The sequence below is a fragment of the Haliotis cracherodii genome, unplaced genomic scaffold, assembly GCF_022045235.1.
Source record: "Haliotis cracherodii isolate W230 unplaced genomic scaffold, xgHalCrac1.p SCAF_17, whole genome shotgun sequence".
Classification (NCBI taxonomy): domain Eukaryota; kingdom Metazoa; phylum Mollusca; class Gastropoda; order Lepetellida; family Haliotidae; genus Haliotis; species Haliotis cracherodii.
The window spans coordinates 26,035,521-26,058,895 of record NW_027266272.1 but is presented as its reverse complement, the minus strand read 5'-3'; the positions used below and the strand labels follow the sequence as shown (position 1 = coordinate 26,058,895).

General features: G+C 42.3%; 1 protein-coding gene across 1 annotated transcript in view; it reads left to right on the top strand.

The window, feature by feature from the left end:
- The window catches only part of LOC139465017 (uncharacterized), a 179,300-nt gene extending 161,442 nt beyond the window's left edge, over nucleotides 1-17,858 (top strand). Inside the window, exons 8-9 of the mRNA XM_071246684.1 lie at nucleotides 6,966-7,041; nucleotides 10,429-17,858. Coding sequence (XP_071102785.1) covers nucleotides 6,966-7,041; nucleotides 10,429-11,119 — 767 coding nt within the window. The 3' untranslated portion in view covers nucleotides 11,120-17,858. The remainder of the gene's footprint in view (nucleotides 1-6,965; nucleotides 7,042-10,428) is intronic.
- The last annotated feature ends 5,517 nt before the right edge of the window (nucleotides 17,859-23,375 follow it).

Genomic DNA, 23,375 nt, shown 5'->3' with positions numbered 1-23,375 from the left:
AGACTTTGTGGAGAAACTAGTATAATATTGTTTTTACCACGCGCCACCTAACTGGACGCCTATCAAATCTCGTGTAATCTCGCGTGGGTAATGTGCGTGGTGAACATGCGCTGTTATATCAGACAGATACCCTCGGGTCAACGGAGTTGGAATATTTCCTTCTGGACTGACATGCGAGTTCAGACGTTCTGCGGTTGTAGGGGTAATTCCTTCGTGGTTGACAGACAGATATAGCCCTGCTACAGGCTCCCATTCCATTTAGCGTTGATTGCGCGGGGGTAGGAGAAGGGGTGGGGGTGGGGGTGGGTTTTATTTTTACGCAATTCGCTGTGCAGGAGTGTGTTCCATGGCGCCCCGTTTCTAGGTTTGTCAGCACCATACCCGTGCTCGTGGGTTTCACCAAAGTGTTAAACGTCTGAGTACTGAATCACTTCGGGCTTTTCTCCCACTGTCCCACAGCAAGCTGACACGCTGTGCCATAACTGGAATACTGTCCAAAGCGGTGTTAAACCCAAACTTGTTACAATTTTGTTCGAGAGTTTAGAATCGCTTCTGCTTATGAGTGGTTGAAGTGCAGCTCTGTCATATTGTCAGACTATTGTTCGTTGACTGTCCACACACAAGTGAGCTATCAGTTAGCTACTGTTTGTCAAACCAGTTTATCATCCAAAACTGGCTCCCACAGGAGATATCGCTTGGGTGAGATCAAGCGATATCTACACTGTATCGCCACATAGTATAGTCACTCTAAACACTGTAGATATCGCTGCAATGAAATTGCATCACAATGCTTTGCAGACCATTGTGATGTCATTGGTTACTATGACGTCACAATCAAATGACATCACCAATGGCTCTGCTACTGAAGCTGTTAGCAGTACTTTTTACACTTAAGACAATGTTTATTACTGTCTACAAACTGAAAAAGTTGGAAGAATGATGTTGGATGATAAAGAAAATCTCACCCTCGTGTCTTTTGATATAAAATATATCAACACTCGGCAAGCCTCGGAGTTTTCCCACTTTTATCAACGAGTGTTGATATATTTGATATCAAAAGACACTCTGGTGAGATTCTCTATTTAAAACGCACTGCGGGTTTTCCTCCCATGATTTAACACGCCGTGATACGACTCAAATACTGCAAAAACAAAACGAAAGCAACCCTCAGCTAGTCACTCTTAACAACCGTGTGATGCGTGTATGTGGCAGTGTCTATCAACAGTGTTAATTCCAGTGAAGATCAGGGGTAGAATAGATCTTCAGCAACCCATGCTTGTCGTAAAAGGCGACTATGCATGGTCAGGCTCTCTTGGTTGAGTGAGTGAGTATGTTTTTACGCCGCTAAATATCACGGCGCTTCTCACATTGTACCCATGTCGGGAATCGAACCCGGGTCTTCGGCGTGACGAGCGAACGCTTTAACCACTAGGCTACCCAACCCCCACAGGTAGTTTATGACAGTCGCTTGTTGGTATTCCAGACAGTGAGTTTATATGCGACATAAGGGATAATATTCAAGACAGGGTTTACATCTACGGAAGCCTTTTAGGGCCATTTGTTTTGTTTTTTTGTTTTGTTGGTTTTTTTCTTGAAACTGCAAGATGTTATGTTGAAATTTCAAGATACATTTTAAGTTGAAATTTCAAGATAATCGTCTTGTAAGTTCAAGAAAAAAACAAATGGACCTAAAAGGCTTCCGTAAAAGGCTTCGGTATTCAAGATGTTAACTTGAATTTTCAAGATACATAACTTGAAATTTCAAGATAATGATCTTGAAATTTCAAGATATTAAATTGAAATTTCCAGATACTACGTTGAAATGTCGAGATAATAAGTTGAAATTTCAAGACACAGAAGTTGAAATTTTAGGATAATCATCTTGAAGTTTCAATATAATAACTTGAAATTTCAAGATAAAAAAATTAAAACACAAATGGCCCTAAAAGGCTTCCGTATATATCCGAGGCAATGGGTTATATTCTATACAGTGGGTTCATTTTCCAGACTCATATTTCAAATAGTTATATTTCCAAAAGAATATTGTTGTTTTTAAACGAGACAGTGATTTTGAACTAAGGGGCCCATAAACCCGGGTTTGTTTTTATGTGATTGAAAATTGAAAGAACTGTTGTTAAATTTGATTATGTCTGTTTAACCATCACTTGTTCATGCTACAGTCAACTTTCCGAGGCAAGGGCGTTAACTGACACCTGCCAAGTACAGTTCTTGTATTGGATATAATATCGCCAACTTAAGATATTTTCCAATGAAAATGAATCATATGATAAACCAACTGTGAGACATAGTTGTTGGGTTTTTTTCCCCTTAGTAAATATTACGGAAAATATGTTTCTATTCCATAAAATGTGATATTTGCCACAAAGGGTTAATGAATAAAATTCCCGACAGTGATTTTCTGCTCCTGAAATGTGTTTTAGATTCAAAATAGTTTCCTATTAAAAAAGAGGATTAAATTCGAGATAATTAAATCGAGATACGTACTAGATAAACAAAGAATATACTGAGTCAAATTTAGAGATGTTTGCCAAGTTCAATTTGAAAAACCTATGCCCTCATGATCCCCCCTTGTCTGTGTCTTGAATTCATTACGATGACTTCAGAGGAAAAAAACACAACTTACTGGACACCCCGTCTGTTTTAAAACCTAATATATTACCATCAGCATCCCCTTGTGTAGATGTTCAAAGGAGATGAGGCTAGACGGGCTTACATTGTAACACCCCCATGGGGTTAGAATTACTCCCCTGCAAACGACGCTTCTCGAAGGGGCGACTAAATGGATCTCTGGTCAAGATCGGTGACTTAGTTGATAATGTTTCAATATACTCGCGGCTCATTGTGTCAATCACTGGTTTGCCTTGTCCAGACTCAACTGTTATAGGCGGCCATGTTGTCATGCTGTAACGTTTTCGACTACGGCGTTACCTGTAAACAAACGTTGTCTTATTAGGCTAGAACTGGTTCTAATGGGAACTCACGGTGAGTATTCCCGCGTGGATAGTTGCTCATGATGTCAACCACTGGTTTGCCTCCATTTGTTTCCAGCCGTCGTCACATAACTGGAATATTGGAACTGGGGTGTGACGCTAAACAAGAAACAAACAAACAAACAAACCAGTATATCTTTCGTAAAATGTATGCGTGATGTACCTGGAATATTACTGACTATGGTATAACGTCCTTTCACTCACTCACTCACTCACTCACTCAATCAAGATGCTCTGCCCCCAGGAGGAGCAAACTAATCAACTCCTACCAGCATCAGATGATGTTCTTCATGCAGGCATGAATTTTATTTTTTTAATGAATGTTAAACAAAGACAACCGCTAGGTATGTAGATTACTAATATAATACCCCAATGGTATCACCATGTACTGCACAATCGGGTCAGCTTTGTGTAATTTTAGTGATATTTGTTTCCCGGGGGACACTGACAGTGAACATCCGGTCTGTTTTGCCGAATATCTCGGCATGTTTCGCGGTGCCGGTAATTATGTTTGTATTGTCTTGGCAGGTGTCAAGTTCTTGGTCACCGAACTCAGTCGAAGTGTTTCTTGTGTATTTTTGTTTCACAGTCAATGAGACTTTTTAGTTGTTGGCATTTCAGTGGTGTTTACAAGTTAAAATAGCTCATCTCAATTCGCTAAATGAGACATGCCGGTACTAATCCGCGATTACCCATTTAAATCCGCGAATAACTGCGATTCGAAACCCTCCCGGGGTGTACTGCGACTCGGATCAATCTTCATTCGTCAACACTCGGAGATCCGCTCGTACCGGAATGACACGAGTGGTCACGAATGATCCATTTCGGGAAGAATCGCGATTCGGATTCCACTTCATTGCGCTTGCGGGTATAGTGAGTGAGTGAGTGAGTTTAGATTTACGCCGCTTTTCGCAATATTCAAGCAATATCAAGGCGGGGGACACTAGAAATGGGCTTCACACATGTCGGGATTCGAACCCGGGTTCTCGGCGTGACGAGCGAACGCTTTAACCACTAGGCTACCCGACCGCCCCTTGCGGGTATAGCGACAAAACCTAGTCATTATACATTATTGCACTGCATGCGATGCAGAAGTTTAACGTCCAAGATTATTGCACTTACATAGCGACGTGCATGCACGTGTGTATGTTGCTGCTTGTACTAGCCCGGACTGATACCGATTTATAGTGCTAGCCCACTGAGATACCATGCCGCAGTTTAACATGAATACCCCACTCAGACACAGTATGCTGAGCCGACCAGTCCTTATTTTAGCCCCTTAATGCCGAGCGCCAGGGTATCAACAAGTACCATCTTTTAACGCCTTTTGTTATGACGCGGCCAGGGATCGAGCCCCGGACTTTCCGCTCTCCGAGTGGACGCTCTACCACTAGACCACGGTGGCGGTCGACACAGAAAGGGGCCAGACGTGTCTATAAAGTGGTGTTTCTGTTGGTTGGTGCAGCAAGCTTGGCGCTTTTGTCCAACAGGCAGCGGCCCAAAACACTTCAACAGATACAAACCTGTACCATATCCGGTGAGAGCTGCGCATGCGTCGCGGCCTTAATAACGAATGAACGCTGATACATACCATCACCTCCGGAGTTCTTTTGGAATAAACATTGTGACAAACTCCTCTTCTGATATTCATTTAGTTGTCAAATAAACTTCATGTAGTCCGGGATTTTTTTCATTCGATACTGAGGGCCAATGAATGCCATGTTTAGTCTCGTCCAATCGCAGCCTACAAGGAATTGGCAACCGCCTGTCTACACGATTAGGTAGACAGGAGCCCAGTCAAGTCGTGATCGTTGCCAATTTGACGATACGTCACGAATGCGGGTTAGATTTTGGATGTTTGCGAAATAGCAATGATAAATGTCGCCATTTACAAAATACAACCCTTCAAGATCCGGCGTAGAATAGGTCTTCAGCAACCCATGCTTGCCATAAAAGGTGACTATGCTTGTAACGGGATCGGGTGGTAAGGCTCGCTGACTTATTTGATGCATGTCATCGTGTCTAAATTGCGAGGGTCGATGCTCATGATGTATTGTCATGTATTGTCTGGTCAACACTCGATTATTTACAGACCGCCGTCATACAGCTGGAATATTGCTGAGTGCGGCGTTAAACAACAAACAAACATTTACAAAATAAGAGAACAAAAGCCGAACGCTCACACCGAAGATGTAGCATATGAGATAAGTGAGTGAACAGGTTAAACACCGCTTTGAACAGTAATCGAGTGTTGACCAGACAATACATGACAATACATCATGAGCATCGACCTTCGCAATTTAGACACGATGACATGCATCAAATAAGTCAGCGAGCCTTACCACCCGATCCCGTTACAAGCATAGTCACCTTTTATGGCAAGCATGGGTTGCTGAAGACCTATTCTACCCCGGATCTTGAAGGGTTGTATTTTGTAAATGGCGACATTTATCACTGTGTGTCTGCTTCATATGGGAAGAAAGCAATGATGCAAGTCTGAACAGTGTTCCTCTCTAATGAAACCACAAGCATTGGAATGGTACTGACAAAACTGATATGGACGAATCTATTATTCGAACCCGCGTTCTTAGAATTCTGGGACGTCAAAGGATGGCAACTCTTAGACAACACTGCAAATTGCCGCGCCTTAGACTCTTGCGTCACTGGTGCTCCAAGATGGCACATAAATCCAAATTGATCTGGGTTGTTTTTCTCTACTTTAATGTTCGCGGAGTACAGACCAACGCACTGGCTCATCGATTTGCTTCTAACCCACCTGTATATCCACGATGCCCTACTGTTATTCGTATTGGCGAATCAATCCAATAATCAGAGTCGGCGTTGCGTTTATGTGACATGTAAACGGGCATGCTGAGACTAACCATAAATCAATGGCTATCTGCATGAAAGATATTTAAAAGTAATTTGAAATAGGATTCGATGGCTGGTGACAATCAGTCAGTGATGAAACGGTTCTGTGTGATGCCTCATCTACCTACTGATATGAAACTTATACGGTGAAGCATCCAGTCATGGTTTTTTTATTGGCGAAATAGTTTCGGTTTGGGATGTTTAATGTCAAATAATGAGTAAGAGGTGTTTAGTGGCTGTCTACATGATCAATCTTCAACCGACAGTTGACAGCTATTCAAACACTTAAGTTTAAAATTCGAAGATACACCAACATGCCTATTATGAAGACTCATCAATACTTCACTGGTTTATAAATGTCACATTCATCCATCACCCCGAGTACGGCTGATATGTAGTGTCTAGTACAGGCCCGTCGGAGCACGAGGGTCCAGCAGGGTGCCCCACAAACACCCCTTTTTTTATCAACCAGTGTTCACAATGAGAATTTTGCTCAACCCCTTCAAGCTTGGCCAACATCCACATATTTGCTGCGAAGCAATTATAATTCTATATGCATATGTTTTGATGTAATATGACTTGACTACCGTCAAAATTTGGAATCAATGCATGGGACGTTGGGACTGCTCACCCTCCTGAGAATGATAGTGAGTGAGTGAGTTGGGTTTTACGCCGCTTTTAACAATACTCCAGTTATATCGCGGCGTGTCAGCTTAATGTGGCCGGGATTCGAACCACCAATCATAGGTTTCTGGCGTGCCCAAGGACGCAACTCTGCACAGTGAATCGCGGCGCCTTAGACGACTGGGCCACCCGTGTCCCCTGAGATTGATAGACAACTCTGGTCTTCTTTTCTATAATCATCGTCGTCTATCACCATCTATATGATGAGGAGCATCTGTGGCATAAAGGTCGTGCACAGTTACGCCCTTTGATTTCCTGGATCCTGTCAACATGTCTTAGTATAACTGAAATTTTGTTCAAAACAGCGATAAACTCAGGACAGGCACTCTCATCTTAAAGGGACCTTCTGATGGCGTCAACAGTTCATGCCATGCTTAATACATTGATTTCTGTTTTCAGAGCTTGTGATCTTGTACGTGTTTTTCGGCATTGTCATTCTCGCTCTGCTCATCGCTCTGGTGTTCGTCATTATCAGGTGAGTACCTTAAAATGTTCCTTATTGGCAAGTGTAGATATGTGGATATCCCTTATAGCGGTGGCTGGGTTGCTCATCGTCAGGCGAGTGGATCCTACTATCTGGGATAATGTTTTTCATCCTACACCGCTTAGAAGTTAAGCCCTTTCATCGGGTACCCATGCATTATTCATTAATCCGTGTGTTAATCCAGACTATTTCACGCTGCACGTGTTACCAGCGTTTCACTTTGAGGAGAGTTCAAGATTATTGTACTTATATAGCCACGTGTCTGCGTCTTCTAGTCGGGAAAGGGGGGGGGGGGGGGGGGGGGGGGGGTGGGGTGGGGTGGGGTGGGGTGGGGCTCAGTCGTCTAAGGCGCCGCAATTCGCTGTGCAGAGTTGCGTCCCTTGATTGTGGGTTCGAATCCCGGTTCGCCCCGATTATGTTTCTAGGTTTGTCAGCACCATACCCGTGTTCGTAGGTTTTACCGAAGTGGTAAACGTCTAAGACCTGCATCACTTCGGGCTTTCCTCCGACATTTAACTGACACACCGTGATATAACTGGAGTACTGTTAAAAGCGGCGTTAAACCCAACTCACTCACTCACTCACTCACTCACTCATGCCTGTCCTTGTTTACTCCTTGAATGCCGTAAAACGTCTAAGACCTGCATCACTTCGGGCTTTCCTCCGACATTTAACTGACACACCGTGATATAACTGGAGTACTGTTAAAAGCGGCGTTAAACCCAACTCACTCACTCACTCACTCACTCACTCATGCCTGTCCTTGTTTACTCCTTGAATGCCTTAAATTTCTATATATATAAATAGAATGTGTCTATGTGTCTAGGTACATATAAGTAATTCAAAGACTCGCGCAACTCTCTCCGCATTGTTAGGGGTCGAGTTTTTAATAATAAAATTAACTTCAACACTTCAGTGGTGGGGAGGGATGGGGGAATCAGACTATCAGGCCTGGATAGCGGGGGTACGAGTCGATGCGTCTGTATTTCATTAAAACACAAGTATTATGTTTCGCTTTTCATCACCATGCAACCAACACTATCCCACTGACAATGCTCTGAACGCTCTGTTTGTTTGTTTGATGGTTTGTTGTTCAACGCCGCACTCAGCAATATTCCAGCATATGACGGCGGTCTGTAATAATCGAATCTGGACCAGACAATCCAGTGATTTACATCATGACCATCGATCCACGCAATTGGGATCAATGACATACATCAACCAAGTCAGCGAGCCTGACCACCGATCCCGTTAGTCGCCTCTTACGACAAGCATCATATAGTCTCCTTTTACGGCAAGCATGGGTTGCTGAAGACCTATTCTAACCCGGATCTTCACGGGCTCTGACTATGGAGCATGTCCGCGGTCTGAGATTCATAAATAATCATTCGATATGTCATCACAGGAACAAGTTGCCTTTCCTACCACAATAAATAAACGTTTGAGTGGAGCTTCAGTATCACCAGCATCGACTGACCTACCGCCTGAAATCACCGTTCATGTACAGATGAGAGTTCTGTATTGGTGGAACGATATTACGAACGTCGCTGACATCGCATCTCCAAAGAATGTCAATCCCTTCCTTTCAGATACATGACCAAAGCGATCCATTTCTCTAATAGATGACTGAATGAATTGCTTCATATTATCAAAATAGTATAGCATCTCATGATCCGTCTGTGTATTTACCATCCTCAAGCCCGAAGCTTATCATTAGAACTGTCTTATAGATGTCTGCTCTGCAGGAACCGCCGTCTCTTGAGACTTACCGTCTCACCGTTCAGAGTTTGCGTCTCTTTGCCCAATAACCAGTCAAGTCAAGACCGTCTTATTGACAAAGGTTATGAATATACATCCCCAAAGGCCCGTAGCCTAATGCATATGCCCTGATGGTGGATAAGGCTAAGATATATGTTTAAATCACAGCTCAAATAGTCTGAGAAGACGTCATTATCCTTGCTACAAGGCTCATTGGTCACTTGTGGTGTAAGGTTGAGTCGGGGAGGCAGGTGTGGCAACGTCTGGACCCTCGGTGTCCAGGGACTCGAGGGCAAGGTAATGTACAATAGGGGGCGCTCTATAGGGAGCTGGTGATGATGAGGTAGGTGGTAGGGCTGGGGATAGAGACGTACTTTAGATGTAGGCGAGCGCACTCCGGAATAACCAACCACATGGGACTCGGATAATTAAGGTCGAGTCGAGTCGGAGAAACATACCGAGGTGGTCATTACCAGACTCCGAATGGCCATGGAAGTGCTTAGAGTGAGGCGGGCAATCGGAGCTTCTTTTTTGGTCATGTTCTATTACTTTTTTTCTGCGGATTTGAACGTTTGTGTCTTAGCTTGGTTTCAGATTGAATAAGTGCGCGAGTTTAGTTGAACGCGCCTAGATTAACTATATTCAATCTCCATTCTATTATGGTGTATATTAATCATAATTTAATGGGGATAATAGATTGGCTAATCGAGTGAGTGAGTTTTACGCCGCTTTGAACTGTTAAATCACGGCATGTCGGTTTCATGTGGGAGGAAACCCCGGAGTGATGCAGGTATTATAGATGGAAACGGTAAAACCCGCGACAAATTTATCTAAACATTATCGGGGCGAAGTAGGATTCTGCGAACAACGATCAAAGGATATTGGCATGACCAAGGGACGCAACTTTTCACAGAAACTTGCAACGTCTGAGACACAGGAACTCTATGATCGCGTGTATAGTATAATATATTCGTATATTCACACCCCTATATACATATAGACAAGGAGTGACACCCGCCATCTTTGTCCTTATTCAAGATTTTCGCACTTGGTTCGGATCACAGCTCGATATAACATGACATATGAATTTTACTTATTTGGCACCTGCTAAACAAAGCATTGGCTACGCAATCGTGTTTATCTGTGGTCACCTTACCTCGTATTTATTTTAATCATTTTAACATCCATCAAATGTCAGCTCTACGCTGCGCCGCTGAGGTAAACAAGAAAATGGTGACCGGAAATTACGGCGCTACACGGGCTTGAACTCAGCAAATTGTTGCTAGCGGGCCGACATAGGAAGGGGGGGATCTGGTATTCGCTAGCGCTGACAGACGACCCTGGCAGCGAAGGGACGCAATTTTACACAGCAAGTTGCGATACCCTTGTAGAATGATAGAATAATATGGGGCATGATAAATATTAAAATGATAAAGCTAGTAGGGGGCAATACTTTTGTCATGTTGAGAAATGTCCAAGAAATTTAAGACCCGTTTGTCCACAAAACAGGAAAAAAGCGGAAATTAACACATTTCTCCCGTTACTCAAGGGAGATCACTCTTTATTGCATAACCTACTTTACGGAACGTATGTATTCACAATGTTCATATTTTCTTGCAGTTATCGTGGAATAGCCCAGAAAGGTCAATACAAGGTTGAATCGAGCGAAAAGATAGCCTTGTGGAAAAATGATGACACGACACAAATTGAAGGTGTTCGACATAACAGTATCGCCGAGAACTCGAACCCCTCGGAGGTGACGGAAATCCACACTCCTGGATCTCAAACTGACGAGGGCAAACACACCGTCGCCACCGTCCACAACCTGTCCCCCACGGACGGCCAGAAGCGGGCCAGTCACCTCACCGGACGTTTCTCCAGCTTCAGGGATTCCAAAGATGACGAGTTCAACGACGGGTACAACCAGTACGCCTCTTATACAAGTCTTACAAGCGACGACATACCCATCCGCTCGAACAGAGCCTCCAACGAGAAGGCGAAGAAGGGGAGCGGAAGCGCACCGGAGGAACAACCACTAGTTTTACAGAACGGGACTCTGTCTGTTCCCAATGGCGTGGAACATTATACCATTAATGACGATGATTATGCAATTGTGCGGAAACCTAAGAAACCTGCCAATAACGTTAAAGAAACGAATGTGGATGATATTGATCCTACATATGACAATCTTTTCGACGAAGAAGTCGTAGGATTTAAACCGACGTCAGGGCCTTATGATAAGAATCGCGATTCAGGGATGGAGTTTAATATTCGTTTTTCTGCCCTAAATGGATGGAGTGACGATTTGTGAGACCGCTTGTGAGATTCGTGTGGATTACAGTTATGACGACGGACAGGACCGTATGGATCTGCCAAGCCCAGGTTCTGTTTAACGTTGTGAAGATATGATGGTGGTCTGTTTGCATATATACAATAATGGCATAATGTGAGGTTGTGTGAGATGGAATGTTGCATGCTACGCATTGCACCGTGTGCCTCATCTGAATAACTAGTCAACGCTAAGTACCCGATAAAGTCCACGTATACGATACTATGACACATTGTTAGTGCGGACACCGTTAATGAGAAAAGCCCACCTGCTGGACGATCTTTTTAGGGATGCATTTATACACACAAAGGAACTTCATACCCATGACTACTTAAACCGCAAATGACGTAATCCGGAAAATTTCCTTGGAACGGTTTACGTACGGATTAACGAGGTTTCACTTTATTAGAATTACATTGAAGTTTTGCTTTAGAACATGTTTCGAGGTGATATCCAAATTGAAATGCAGAGATTAACCTAGAAATCGGTGTTTATACGTATCCCTTCCGCACTTGGTAAGTAGATTACACGCACGTCAGGCCAAAAAAGGCCTGAAATCGCCCTCGTGCAACTGGCGTGAACAGCAAGGCTTCTTGGGCTGTCCATCCCGAGACTTCTCGAACGATGAAGCCTGTCTTGTTTGTAAACAACCACGGGTAGTAACTCTAAATTTAACCCACTCGCTGCCGCTATACATTTACACCTACTACAGTGTCTGCTTTCCCTAATTTATTTACAATTAACAAACTTCACTGCGAAGATAAGTGTATAAATCCTCAATTTTATGAACATAACTTCGAAACACAAGGAAGCCACAATGTAAATGTTCAGTAATTGTGATACTGAACAGACCCCGGTCTTCGGGGATTTTAAACCGTTCGCTTTGGTGCAAATGCATTTATGTTTCAGTCTCAAAATTGCGGACTCAGCCTCAACAAACAATACTATGAAGTCTAGGCCGGAAATATTATAAAAACGGTTTTTTAACGCTATCGTGAATAGAAGCAATACCGCAGATGGGAGACACGCCGTTATTTGTGCTGTGAGCTACACGATTCCTGTAGGGCATGGTTAACAGTTATCAGTGTTTTTCATTTTTATTTTGTGTGGTGCTACTATCTCAAACGAGTATCAAACTCTGGCGAGGCGATATAATGTAAAAGTATTATGTACGATAGGGTATAATTCAAACGGAATCTCAAATAGATCACAATACCGCCTTGCAGAATATTTGACACTGGTGGTTGAATGTAATTGTCGTTCGATATATTATACGTGCATACGTTATATTATTCGTACGTTTCTGCAATATATGCAATGCTTTTTTAGTATAAAGCCACATAAAAATGCTTGTGTCTTGTGGCTTTTTATGAAGAAAAAAGGTTTGGTTTGGTGTTATTTTTTTCGATTTCCTATCCAACACAATGTGTCTGTCATCTACAAAAATTAAGGTCAGAATGTACCAATGTTCATTCCAATGAGGGCACTCGTGTAGCCTAGTGGTTAAAGCGTTCGCTCATCACGCCGAAGACCCGGGTTCGACTCCCGACATGGGTACAATGCGTGAAGCCCATTTCTGGTGTCCCCTTCCGTGATATTGCTGGAATATTACTAAAAGCGGCGTAAAAGCTTTTAAAAGCCAAGGTTTCGGATTCATTTCTTGTATCACGTGCTGCACGGGTTTTAGCCAAGCTTCCGGATTCATGTCTTGCATCACGTGCTGTACGGGGTCTAGCGAAGCTTCCGGATACATGTCTTGCATCACGTGCTGCACGTGGTCTAGCGAAGCTCCGGATTCATGTCTTGCATCACGTGCTGCACAGGGTCTAGCGAAGCTTCCGGATAATGTCTTGCATCACGTGCTGCACAGGGTCTAGCGAAGCTTCCGGATAATGTCTTGCATCACGTGCTGCACGGGGTCTAGCGAAGCTTCTGGATACATGTCTTGTATCACGTGCTACACGGGGTCTAGCAAGGCTTCTGGATACATGTCTTGTATCACGTGCTGCACGGGGTCTAGCGAAGCTTGCGGATACAATTTCTCATATTACGCGCTGCACGGGGTCTAGCGAAGCTTCCGGATACAATTTCTCGTATTACGCGCTGCAGGGGGTCTAGCGAAGCTTCTGGATACATGTCTTGTATCACGCGCTGCACGGGGTCTAGCGAAGCTTCCGGATACAATTTCTCGTATTACGCGCTGCACGGGGTCTAGCGAAGCTTCCGGATACAATTTCACGTATGACGTGTTGCACTGGTTTTTCCCAAGACCTTACACGTCTTGTACCATGTATCGGACTTTTACCCAGATTGCAATTCTATTGTTGAGCTGTCAGAACATATCACAGAGACACTGAACAACGAGATTTTTGTGTAACGTGTTGGTGAACACAAGACGGAGCAAGAAGGTGCTCCCCTTTGTCTGAAAACAATTTACTGTCTGCTCTGTTGATTTACCAGTAAAACCCACAACCTACGAATTATAATTTTCCACTCACCAGGAAAGAAGTACATTTCAATTAAAGTTTATGAACATATAAATTACAAGTAGTCAAAGTGCTTAAATGTATTCGAAACTCAACAGTCTTATTTCACTAGACTTTCCAGCAAGAACCTGAAAATGACATTTCAAGCTTTAAACAGAATCCCAAGACGTCTCAACGCATAAGACATGCAAAAGGTAAGCGTTATTCATTCACAACAGAATTTGTCCCCCAAGGGTTCTTGAAATTGCTGCAGATTGGTTTATTATTTCATTTCTCGAACCAGTTTAATCAAGTTTGGCTGCTATCGGTACAAGGTTCATTTCTTGCAGTATTCTCAGCCGACACTGCCACGATACCAAGACCAACATGTTTGGCGCCATCGCTTAATGTGTACTGATAAAAAATTACGCCATATAAACGAGGTGACATTATAAGTCATTTGGGTGTAGCTTTTTGAGAATATAAAGCGTTAAAATACAAAACAGGAAGTGTCTCCCCGTCAGCCTGAGCTTGACTGATGCGCATACAATTGCGCAGAAGTCACACAGGAAGAAGAATTACAAACCCACGTAGAAACGGTTTAGGTATTAGTGTTGATTTTCAAATAAAGCCAGGTTTAATTTTAAGTTGAAAGTTATATAGATCCGTTTGGAGACATCTCTCGGAACACAGTGCTGCCAATGACTTTGAAGAATTTGTGAAATCCTATTGCCCTAGGTTTGTTGATCAGAACTGAAGAAAGTGAAACCTCTTTAATCCAGACCCCCTGTATTCCACTGTTATGAACGTTTACGCACTTAGGACAATGCTCCATAACAATGAGTTGTTTGATCCCGAAAAATGTTAATCCGAACGATTTATATGGGATGTCGCTGTGCGTTGATGAGGTTAACAGACCCACCATTTCATAATCTTTGGGGGCGGGATTGTTTTTCAATTTTTATCAGACGATAAAGTTTAAAGGAAGCTGCTGGATGTATTGAACCACAATGTTTTGTGAAAAAAAGAGAAATTGTTCGACTCCATACACACAAAAAATGCGTGTTTTGTAGCAGCGATGGAACATATAGCCTAAACACACACACACACACACACACACACACACACACACACACACATACCCCTCCCCCAGTATTTAAAAGGTGCGTTCCTAACCTAATCGGAACAAAACTCTTGCCAGAATATATGCTCGATGGTGCAACACTTGAATGTTCCCGACATCAGTATTTTCATTATTATTTGTATCTAGTCATATTGTTATCATTGTAAATATGAACCATATGCATGTACGAACGACAACATTTTCACCTATACCAGAACCACGCGAACTATCATTGTAACCACCATATACAGAGTGTCGACATACGTCAGTGACTAAATCAGTTACGCTTTGAACACTATCTCGGTTGTATCACGTCGTTTCAGCGCAATCGGTTGACATCAATATAAAACAAGTATTACACAATGATCGGATTCCAGGACGGCTAAGGGAAGTAACTCTGTATACCGAATCACAGAGCCATCAATGCGCCCACAGAGCCACTTGAAGATCCGGGTTAAAGTATGGCTTCAACAACCCTTGCTCGTCGTAAGTGACGACTGACGTGGCTGATACTTGTCATCATATCCGAATTCGGTAGATCGGTGCTCATGTCAATCACTAGACTGTCTGGTCCACTCTAAACGCCATTCGGGGGGCAGGGTGGCCCAGTCGTCTAAGGCGCCGCGATTCGCTGTGCAGAGTTGCGTCCCTTGGGCACGCCAGAAACCTATGATTGTGGGTTCGAATCCCGGTTCACCCCGATTATGTTTCTAGGTTTGTCAGCACAATACCCGTGCTCATGGGTTTCACCGAAGTGGTAAACGTCTGAGACCTGCATCACTTCGGGCTTTCCTCCCACATTAAGCTGACACGCCGCGAAAAAAACTGGAATACTGTTAAAAGCGGCGTTAAACCCAACTCACTCACTCACTCACTCTAAATGCCATTCAGTCTAAAGTTATACGTGTTATTTGTCTGCCAGTTCAAAAGTGTTCAGATACATCAATCATTACGATATTGTGATGTTGTAAAGCTACTCCTTGTCTCATCTTCATAAATGCGAGGTTGTCTGAAATTAAATGATGTCCGTTTAAGTCAATCACCATCATACAAAAAGTAGTGCGCCTCAAGTGATTTAGGAAACTGAAACAATTATGACTTCTGACGATCAACGATTGAAAATTGAGAGTGAGACGTGGATGCAGATAACAAAGAGAATGTGAAATACTGGACAGCTTTGAACAACATCTTCCAGTTGGTAAAGTTGTGATGGACATTTGCAATGGTAATAGCCAAGACGATTATGATCGAGGTTGTTTTATGACGTTTCCTTGGAATGTAAGTCTTATCAATATCTTGATAATGTGCCAAAACTAATGTCTGTGGGGCACATTGATAAATGAAAGATCCAGTTCGTGTTGAGCCACAACCAGAAGTTCACATTTAGTTGCTTAATAATTTCAATTTGATTATGTTTGTTCACATTTGCAGTCGCGATCGTCAATAACCTGGATTTAATTTTTTATTCAAATGATATCTTTATTGTCACCATTCAGACATTTAGTAGCTCGGACTCAGACCAATTTGGGTTTTTTAACAATATTTAAACATGTATTTCCGAAACAGACATGAAATGAATATTTCATAATGCGATGTGCCTAATTCTATTATGTTTGTCTGGGGTAGGGTGCGGACGGGGCTCTTGTAAATTTTATTTTCAGTCCCCCTTGAGTTCGATAAAATCGGGAGGGGGGCACGGGAAGAACAGTGGTCATAAGCGTCGCAACTCATCGGGGGTTCGAATCCAAGATTTGTCCCTGTTCATGATCATTGGGTTGTGAGCGCTAGCTATACCCGTGCTCGTGGGTTTCATCAATGTGGTAGACGTCTAAGACTGCATCACTTCGAGATGCTCTCCCGCATCACCCTGACACACCGCGATATAACTTTAATACTTTTAAATACAAAGCGGCGCTTAACCAAACTCACTCATACAACAACAAAGTGTTCCAGACCATGTTCAGGTTATAGTTTAATAAACACCTTACACCTACAGCCAAGTACGTACATTATATACTACTCGAAAGAAGTTAGAAAACACCCGATTCTTTCATATAACTTGTTAATCTGTCACGTCACTAATAAGGTCAATCTGTCATGCCGTGACAGATTGACGGAAGTAATATGAAAGAAGCTTCATCCAGTCACAAAACGCCAGTATTCGCAGGAAGCAACATTCCTACCAAAGGGAATATCTTAATATAACAGTAAATCATTAACTTACGATGAGAATTGATATAATCTAGTTAAAGATAAACAGCGCCCTAGTTCTAAAACTATTATAATAACATATTTGGCGCTAGGGTACATTGTTTATTTTCATATTATACTGCTATGCAGGGAAAATCGAAATTTACCATCCTTTCCGTCAATATCATATTAACGAAACGGAAGAAAAAGGTCGTTTGTTGGAAAATCTATTCTGGTATTTTTTAACCTGCTCTAGCGGACGACCTCCTTGGTATGTCTGTCTGGGAAACGGTAAATTTTATGACCGACCGATCGAAAGTTATGAGGTTTTTTAAAGAGGCTCGTCACATTCGTATTTAAAAGCATCTATCATCATGTTTTATCAAGCTGGGCCCGTCTGCTTTAATCGAATTAAGTTTGCAGCTTTGCTGTATCGCATGTTAAATCATATTTGAAGTCAGCAGTAACCTTTGACCTCCGACGGGTCAGTACGTTCATAATGCCCGACCAAGAACGCTCAGGTCATGTCAAAGAAATAAATCTTTTTCCGGCTCTTGTTAGCTTCGATATTTTTTTAATTGTGCTACGGAAGCCGAATCTCATCGTCTAATGGAATATCATTTTTTTATTGATGACGTTGATTTATATTTTAGTATTATTCCCTTATATCTTGTATTGACTTTGCTAGCTATTTTTAGATAGGGTAGGTGATTTAGCTGCTCACGTTGATTGCCTATGCCTGTTCAGAAAGTAAATGAATAGAATTTCCTAATTTGACAAACATGATGAGACATCGACGATCAAATGATCATAACAACAGCTGTGCAAGTGTGTAGATGTGTCTCGCGGTTCCTAGGTAGATGTTTGACAATGCTTGTATCAACATCAATGTATATAAATCTGATCTATATACCATGTATTGTTTATAAAGTGTTATTTTGGAGTAAACTATATACAATATTAACTGAGAGTTGTGTAGTCTGTTGTCAATCAGATTGACTGTGTATGATGCACTCACTTAAACGTCATGATAGTGTACACGGATATAGACAGTGCAGACACACATCAGACAGTGCAGACACATGAGACAGTGCCGACACATGGGACAGTGCAGACACACATCAGACAGTGGAGACACACACCAGACAGTGCAGACACACGTCAGACAGTGCAAACACACAAACAGAAATCGGACGCATACACCAGACAGTGCAGACAGATTTATCAGGCAGTGTAGACAGATATATCAGACAGTGCAGACACACATCAGACAGTGCAGACACACATTAGACACTGCAAACACACAAACAGAAATCAGACGCATACATCAGACAGTGCAGACAGATTTATCAGACAGTGGAGACACACATCAGACAGCGCAAACACACAAACAGAAATCGGACGCATACACCAGACAGGGCAGACAGATTTATCAGACAGTGGAGACACACATCAGACAGTGCAGACACACATCAGACAGTGCAAACACACAAACAGAAATCGGACGCATTCATCAGACAGTGGTGACAGATACATCAGAGAGTGGAGACACAGAATTTGCATGTGGAAATCAAACCCGGACCTTCGGCGTGACGAACGAAAGCTTGATCCATAGGCTTACATCGTCCCGTACTTAGCTGACACGCTGTAAAAAGTTAACTACTTTCAAAACGACGTTAAACCTAACTCACTCACAACTCATGTATAACTATGATCATACCGAAAAGTCTTCGTATAAAACCCGCTCTATCTCCAGTAAATTACAGGCAGATCAACAAAACGACCCCAATTATTCTGCATCATCCGACAACAATCATCAAATTCCGATCAATCATTTCGGTACATCACAATAAGACGTCAGGTAGGTTCAGTATTGGCTATACCATAAAAACAAGTCTACTGCGGGAAGACCCTTTATATCTGTAACGACTCACTGAAACGTGATTGCGTTACCATGGACACCACCCGTCACAAAAGCAATCGTTAATTTTAAAAACGCTTGCAGACCAAGACAGTTTGAACACCAAATGTGGATATATACAAAGAACCGTTAATGATGAACCATTGCTCTACCACCAGATGGAAGCCCATATGTCTTTGCGATGCAAGGGAGCTAACTCTTGAATCCTTATTCTGCAATAAACCATACAAGCCAGCTTGCATGATATCAGACGTTTCACCAACGTGAAAAGAGTGATGCGGCGCACCAATATCCAACTGCACCTAGGTACCGAAATAATAACGATGTTGACAAATGTTTTGAGCTCAGTGCAAAATTAAAATCAGTCCCGTTAGGACATTTTGTACGCACCCATAGGTTAAAACCACTCGGTCTCAGAGAGGACCTAAAAACCGGCGAAGAATGAAGGTGAATCGAATTTGTTGAAATTAACCATGTATACAAAACAGTTCATGTCAAATACAAAGATAAAATACACTTTGAACAAATTGACGATGCATTTATTTCCTGAATTACTTTCCTTCATTTATAATTGCGGTATCATATTGTTGTGGTTATTTTGTACAGCCTGTCGTTTCTGAGCGCCATGGCTTCTACACCCAATGTATATTTGAGATCTGTGTTGGTTTTCTTTCGCGAAGATCAAAATTTCCGAAATGAAATGGCAAGAAATGAGGCCCTGCCGATTGAGAAAGCTGACCTCTGATTGGCTCAAGAATCCGCAGAACGTTCATTTTGATTAGGCGGTCAAAGATAACTTACGCGACCTCCAATATCCTATGAAGATGTCAAAAGTATTGTATCGGAGTAAAACAATGATTTTAATTAGATTGTAATGCAATCAGTTTCAGTTTCAAGCCTGGTTCCCTGGGTATGCTGCGCTGACGCTCAGTGTAGCGTAGGCGCAGCATAACCAAAGAGCCAGGCTTAGTTTCAAGAGGAATCCTAACGAAATGCTGCCACCAGGTGACGATACCGGACCAGTATCCAGTATCCAGTACCCAGTATCCAGTATCCAGTACCCCATGGCTGTTGTTAGAGCCGACTTTCAGGGATCGGATGGTTACAATGTTTGAACAAGCACGTGCTTCTTGGGACTTATTCCAAACCGGAGGATCATTGTGGCCGCCATTTGTTGTACAGAGTTGCGTCCCTTTGAGGTACCAGGAACGTGTGGTGTTGGATCAGAATTCATGATTCGGTCATGTTTCTAGGTTTGTCAGCGCCATATCGCGCTTAATGGATTCGACCCGTGAAGATCCGAGTTAGAATAGGTCTTCAGCAACCCATACTTGCCGTGAAAAGGTGACTATGCTTGTCGTAAGAGGCGACTAACGGGATCGGGTGGTCAGGCTCGCTGACTTGGTTGATGCATTTCATTGTGTCCCAATTACGTAGATCGATGCTTATGGTGTCAATCACTGGATTGTCTGGTCCAGACTCGAATATTTAATATGACCGCCGTCATATAGCTGGAATGTTGCTGAGTGCGGCGTTAAACAACAAACAAACAAACCAAAAGCTATTGGATTCACCAAAGTGTTAAACGTCCAAGACCTGCTTCATTCCAGGTTTTCCTCTCACATCAAGCTGACATGCCGTGATATAAATGGGATACTGTTCAAAAATGGTGTTTTACTCACAACCACTCACATTTTATAGTGATTTCACACAGAAACGAAGTATCGCGACTTTGTCGAAGTCGTCCAACGCTCCCATAGAAATGACAATGTTATATTTTACTAGCGCTTCACTTGTCTTATTCGCACACCTTGTCAAGAGTTCTCTCCCTTTGGACATTTCAATGCGCTGTCCTTACAAATAATGTAACATTGGCCCTGTCAGCGTACAGCATTCAACCCACTATGTGAAGATGAACACTCCATGTACCTTTCGGAAGTTCAATTCCATATCGCGAGAGCAATTTACCGCTTGTTTTAGATGTTTGTTTGGTGGGTATGTCATATTTCAGAAGGAATATCAAAATGTCAGTGTCGATTTAAAGTCCCGAAGACCCGGCATGGTAGACTAACATCTAGTCTCTGAAATGAATATATCATACAGAAGAAAACAGTTGTTCAGTTATCTTAATAAAAATATAAAAAAGGGAGCCCAGTGACTCTTTTCATTTTCAGATACTGATACTGCAGTAATCTAGACTTGCCAAACATGATAGACTTGCATGTGCTGTATTTAATATATATTTGTATCAGGGTCTATGAGACAGACTACCGGCATGGATACAATGTATGCAGTTCAATGTCTGGCGTACTCCACCGTTATTATGATATATCTACTCAGCGAATAAATGAAATTGGTAAAATTTATTCACAGTCACTATCTGGCTGAAATAATGCCGATGCGACGTTAAATTTAAACTCACTTGCTCCTTCATACTTGCATCCAGAAAGCAGATTTCCCATGTCCCACACCCGTCTGAATTAAGGCAGTGAAATCAACCGAGCGTTTGCAGTAAAATGATAGGGTTACACCTGTAATAAAGGATAAATTCTACACTGTGTTTACCTCTGGGCTCTATCCTTGCCGTAAAAAGCGACTATGATTGTCGTGAGACCATACTCACTCACTCACTCACTCACTCACTCACAAGATGTAAACATTAGTCAGAAAGCCCGCCCGTGGGGATCCCGCGTTAGAATAGTGAGTGTAGTTTTACGCCGCTTTAAACAATATTCCGGCAATGTCATGGATAAGGACACCATAAATTGCCTTCACACATAGTATCTATGTGGGGAATCGAACTCGGCTCGTCGTCATGATAAGCGAACGCTTTAACCACCACTACGCCACCGCCGATGTGAACAATGTGTGACTTAATTGATTGCTAGTCACCGTTCCCTGGCAGTATCACATACTGACACTTTGATCTCAGTAGTACAACAAATCCAAAACTTAAACACACCCGCGCTAAAGCCGCAGTTTGGAAATATTTGGTTTGTCTGTTGTTTAACGCCGCACTCAGCAATATTCCAGGGATATGACGGCGGTCTGTCAATAATTGAGTCTGAACCAGACAATCCAGTGATTGATATCATGAGCATCGATCCACGCAATTGGGATCGATGACATGTATCAACCAAGTCAGCGAGCCTGACCACCCGATCCCGTTAGTCGCCTCTTACGACAAGCATAGTCGCCTTTTACGGCAAGCATGGGTTGCTGAAGACCTATTCTACCCCGGATCTTCGCGGGTCTTTCAGTTGGAGATACTTGATGACAATTTTGTCCATTTTCATTAACAGAGAAAACCTAGTCGTCGCCTTGTTCCTTGAAGATACATAATACTTTGTTGTGTTTACAGTGCAGGTGCAGACTGTACTTCATACATGTACACGCAAATTGTTGAGACTCGGAACTTTTCAACCACCCAACGTAGCCCTAATATTATTTGATCACCACAAATGTATCATGTGTGAGGTGACTAACGCCTAGCTAAATGAACTGGCCACATTCCGCCAGAGTTTATTTCGTTTCGCAATAGTGTACATGATTAAAATTGATAGAAATATCGTCAAATACAGCTATTTTTACTTCCAGGCTCGGTCTAAACATCAATACCGCCAGTATTCAGTGATATACGAGAGCTGTTAAAATATCACAACTTTTTACGAATAAAATTTCATGATTTAGATACGTGATATCGACGTCCAACATTAATCACAATCAATAAATTTAAACACGCAGATGCAGTAAATCTAAAAGGGAAATGTAGAGAACGACACAATGGCTCCCAGACAGAAAGATGTATAGCAAGGGAAGTAACAGCGTGTGTCAACGCGGCGATGCGGTTGAGTGAATTCTGACAAAGGCCACAAAACGTTCCCATGACCCCTTCTCAAAGTCGAGGGGGCGACACATACATTCTCTACCCACTTTAGTCGCCCCAGTCTTACATAGTTTACAGCTGGATGTGAAAGCCGGACAAGCTGTAAATAGAGTTTACTTTACCCACATTTCACCTCACGTAAAGTAATTTGTTCTGTCTCTACCAGACAAAGTACTGGACGAGGGCTACGAGACTCAGACTACATAATGTACACAACGGGTTTACCAAACAAACAATTACTTAAATTCAAACTTTATTTTCATTCAAAGTTTGATTAAGTTATATTTTATTTTAGTTTTAGTTTACATAAAAAGATCGAAACTTCTCAAGAAGCTAGATTACTTCTCCTCAAGCATAACTCGTCGCTTATATCAAGGCTCAAAAACAACAGTTATAGATTGTAAAGTATAACGTAATGACTGAATATGCGAGTATCATCACGTAAGCGTTTTTTTAAGCTGTGTTCCCTTCAAGGAAATAAATATAATTTTAAGACTTTGTTTAAATTGTCTGAGGTGGATCTTTTATCTGAAGACGGATTATGATGTCATTGATATAAATTTGTAAGAGCGTTACACACCTACGCAGGTGACTCAGTAAATATCCCTTCAAAGCAATGTTTGTGATATGTGTAGACCGGTGTCATGTTCTAT